The following is a 2,398-nucleotide window of genomic DNA, read 5'->3' as shown; positions in this document are numbered from 1 at the left end:
ACAGTAAACCAGCTATGATGGAAAAATCATTTTAGAAAAAGAAATGCAGCATCTCTTTAATCTTAACTGTGTCCAAAATAAAAAAATGTAATTGTAATATATACATGTAAGGATAACCTGACCCACTTGCTGTAGAGTGGGAAAATAATAAAAAAAAGAAAAAGAAAAGAAAGAATGGAAAAATTAAAAAAAGAGATCCAGGTGAATAAGAAAAAAAAGAAGATGAAACTATGAAAATGAACATATAAGTTTATTGCTGAAATAACAGAACTGCAGGAATTTGGTGAATTTGGCAGCATAAAATTTAATCTTCACTCTCCTGCATAACCTATAGTCCTTTGATAGGTCAGTGGTAATTAGGGTGATGTTCAGATACGGAAGAGGACTGAGGATTTGGCCTTGAAAACGAGGCAGCAGATGTGTCAGTGGCCATTGGCATTGGGAACCATGGATGGGCTGCTGGTTGCGGGTTAGACACAGGGCACTCAGTTGGTGATATATTCTGGTATCTGGTTGGCAAAGGAGAAGGCTCCACCCTCAGTCCAAAATAACCACTTGGGAAGTAAGAAATACAGCGGTACTGAGAAATGGAAGTGGTAGTTGTAATGAAATTCACGATGTGGCCACTTGCTGGAGAGTAGCTGCTTTGTGAGTGCATGTGAAACGTGGTCAACTGACTAAAAATAGCATGTTGAGCCATGGCAATTTGTCCTGGTGGCCTGAATGATGGTGATGATGGAGAAGAAAGACCACTTCTAGTTGGGGTAGTTGTATTAGAAATTCTCTGGCTCATGGAAGGCCATCTTATTAAAGGCACATTTAGGTTTGTAGAGGCTGAAAATGCATCTTCTCCACGAGTTTCTGCAGCCACATCAGAATTATGGTTATCCACATCACCCCCTGTTCTAGAGCGCTTCTTGCTGCAACCTTGAAGTACAGAAGCCGACACTGGAGAAGCATTTTTCACCCTGACTCTTCTTTTCATCCTCACCAACAGATGGGGACAGCCTCGTTTAAAATTTGGATTATGGTAGAACTGCAGCTAAAACCAAAAGAGAAAGGTATTTAGTGACCTTTTAAACAAAGATACGAGGACAAAGAATCCATACAAATCTGACTTGTTTCATCACACAGAGTTAATGTGAGGAAATAATACTCATCTATTACTAACATTTTCAAAAATTTATGTAGTGGGAACAGGCAATTATGGTCCTTAAATAAAAATGCCTGGTGCATTTACAGTAACAGTATGAGGTTCAGGGGCTTGTATTGGGTGAGGTTCATCGAGAAGGCTTCAGGTGGCTAGGAAATTTCTCTCTCACCCCAAATATTTTATGACCAAGTGGCCTTCAACTTAAAAGCATAGCAGTACTTCATCCCACTTTCAAGGTCTACTATGACCCTATATGTATGAACATATTTGCAGATGTCCCTCTGTAAATAGTAACTGGACATTTCATAATACCTTGTTCCAAGCAGAGACTTCATTATCTTCTGCCAGAATGTTGGCTAGTGAGGCAGGTCTTTGAAAATTCCTTCGCAATTTAGTAAATCCATAAAGGTTAAGCTGTCGAACTAAGCTTTTCATACTCTCAGTTTCAAAAATTCTGAAGGGAGCCTTTCTCTCCAGAACTTCTTTCTTGAAGCGTTCTTCATTAATCACGATCGAGGTTCCATTTTCATCCCACCAAATGGACTTAAATCGATCACTTTCAACAATTTCCCAAAGTTTTCTGGGAAAGGGCAGAGGAGGAAAATCATTATCTCCATCTGGTTCAGAGGCACACAATGTGTGGCATGGCTCTTTCATCAGGGAGCCCTCAGACAAAGCCTGGAAAGCTTTTTCTTCAATCTGAGACCTCAAGTCCAAGTCCCCAGTGATTGAGTTATCACACCATGGAGATGTAATGGAGGATTCTGAACCAGTTGATTCATCTTTAGGAGACACACCTTGAATTTCTGAAGGAGCATGTGCCATCTCAGATAAATTTCTCTTGAGCTACTTTTCTCACCTGCATGGCTTTTGAACTCTGCAGTTTTAAATGCTGCTTTGGTAAGCCTACACAGATAAACTATCCAATCCATCACAATGGTTGCCAGCCTGAGTAGCTGTGACATCACAAGACTCTAGTCTCCTAGCAATCTGAGCATCACCTTCAGTCAGGGTTTACTTCTCTATGAAATTAGCCCAGTTAATATAAAATATGAGCTCCGTACTTGAACAGTAACCCAAAGAGAGAAAAAAAAATGAGATCAGCAAATGAGATCCCATTCCAATGGAATCTTTTTAATAAAAAAATCACATAAATAAATAAATCCATTTCATCCCTGAAGTCAATGCAAGTTCTCTCTTGTGCACATATGCATTTGTGCCTGTTATGTAAGGCCTTGTAAATGG

At 39.6% G+C, this 2,398-nt stretch overlaps 1 protein-coding gene across 1 annotated transcript; it reads right to left on the bottom strand.

The window, feature by feature from the left end:
* Positions 1-346: 346 nt before the first annotated feature.
* Positions 347-1,978, bottom strand: LOC146394418 (heat shock transcription factor, Y-linked-like). Its single transcript, XM_085009152.1, has 2 exons — positions 1,466-1,978; positions 347-1,042 (listed from the first exon to the last, which is right to left on the bottom strand). Exons 1-2 carry the CDS (start codon positions 1,976-1,978, stop codon positions 347-349), a joined length of 1,209 nt encoding a protein of 402 aa, XP_084865278.1.
* Positions 1,979-2,398: the final 420 nt, after the last annotated feature.

Source organism: Sus scrofa, chromosome Y (genome assembly GCF_054392235.1).
Source record: "Sus scrofa isolate SSC_HxYL_T2T_F1_AM1 chromosome Y, Sscrofa_HxYL_maternal_Yorkshire_Landrace_v2.0, whole genome shotgun sequence".
NCBI classification, from domain to species: Eukaryota; Metazoa; Chordata; class Mammalia; order Artiodactyla; family Suidae; genus Sus; species Sus scrofa.
The sequence above is the reverse complement of the archived record's forward strand: the minus strand, read 5'-3'. Positions and strand labels throughout refer to the sequence as shown.

Excerpts from the sequence above, each read along its gene's own strand:
- LOC146394418 (XM_085009152.1), bottom strand. The coding sequence starts at position 1,978 with ATGGCACATGCTCCTTCAGAAATTCAAGGTGTGTCTCCTAAAGATGAA. Across the intron at positions 1,043-1,465 it reads AAGTCTCTGCTTGGAACAAG|CTGCAGTTCTACCATAATCC; the intron begins GTATTATGAAAT and ends TTTTGGTTTTAG.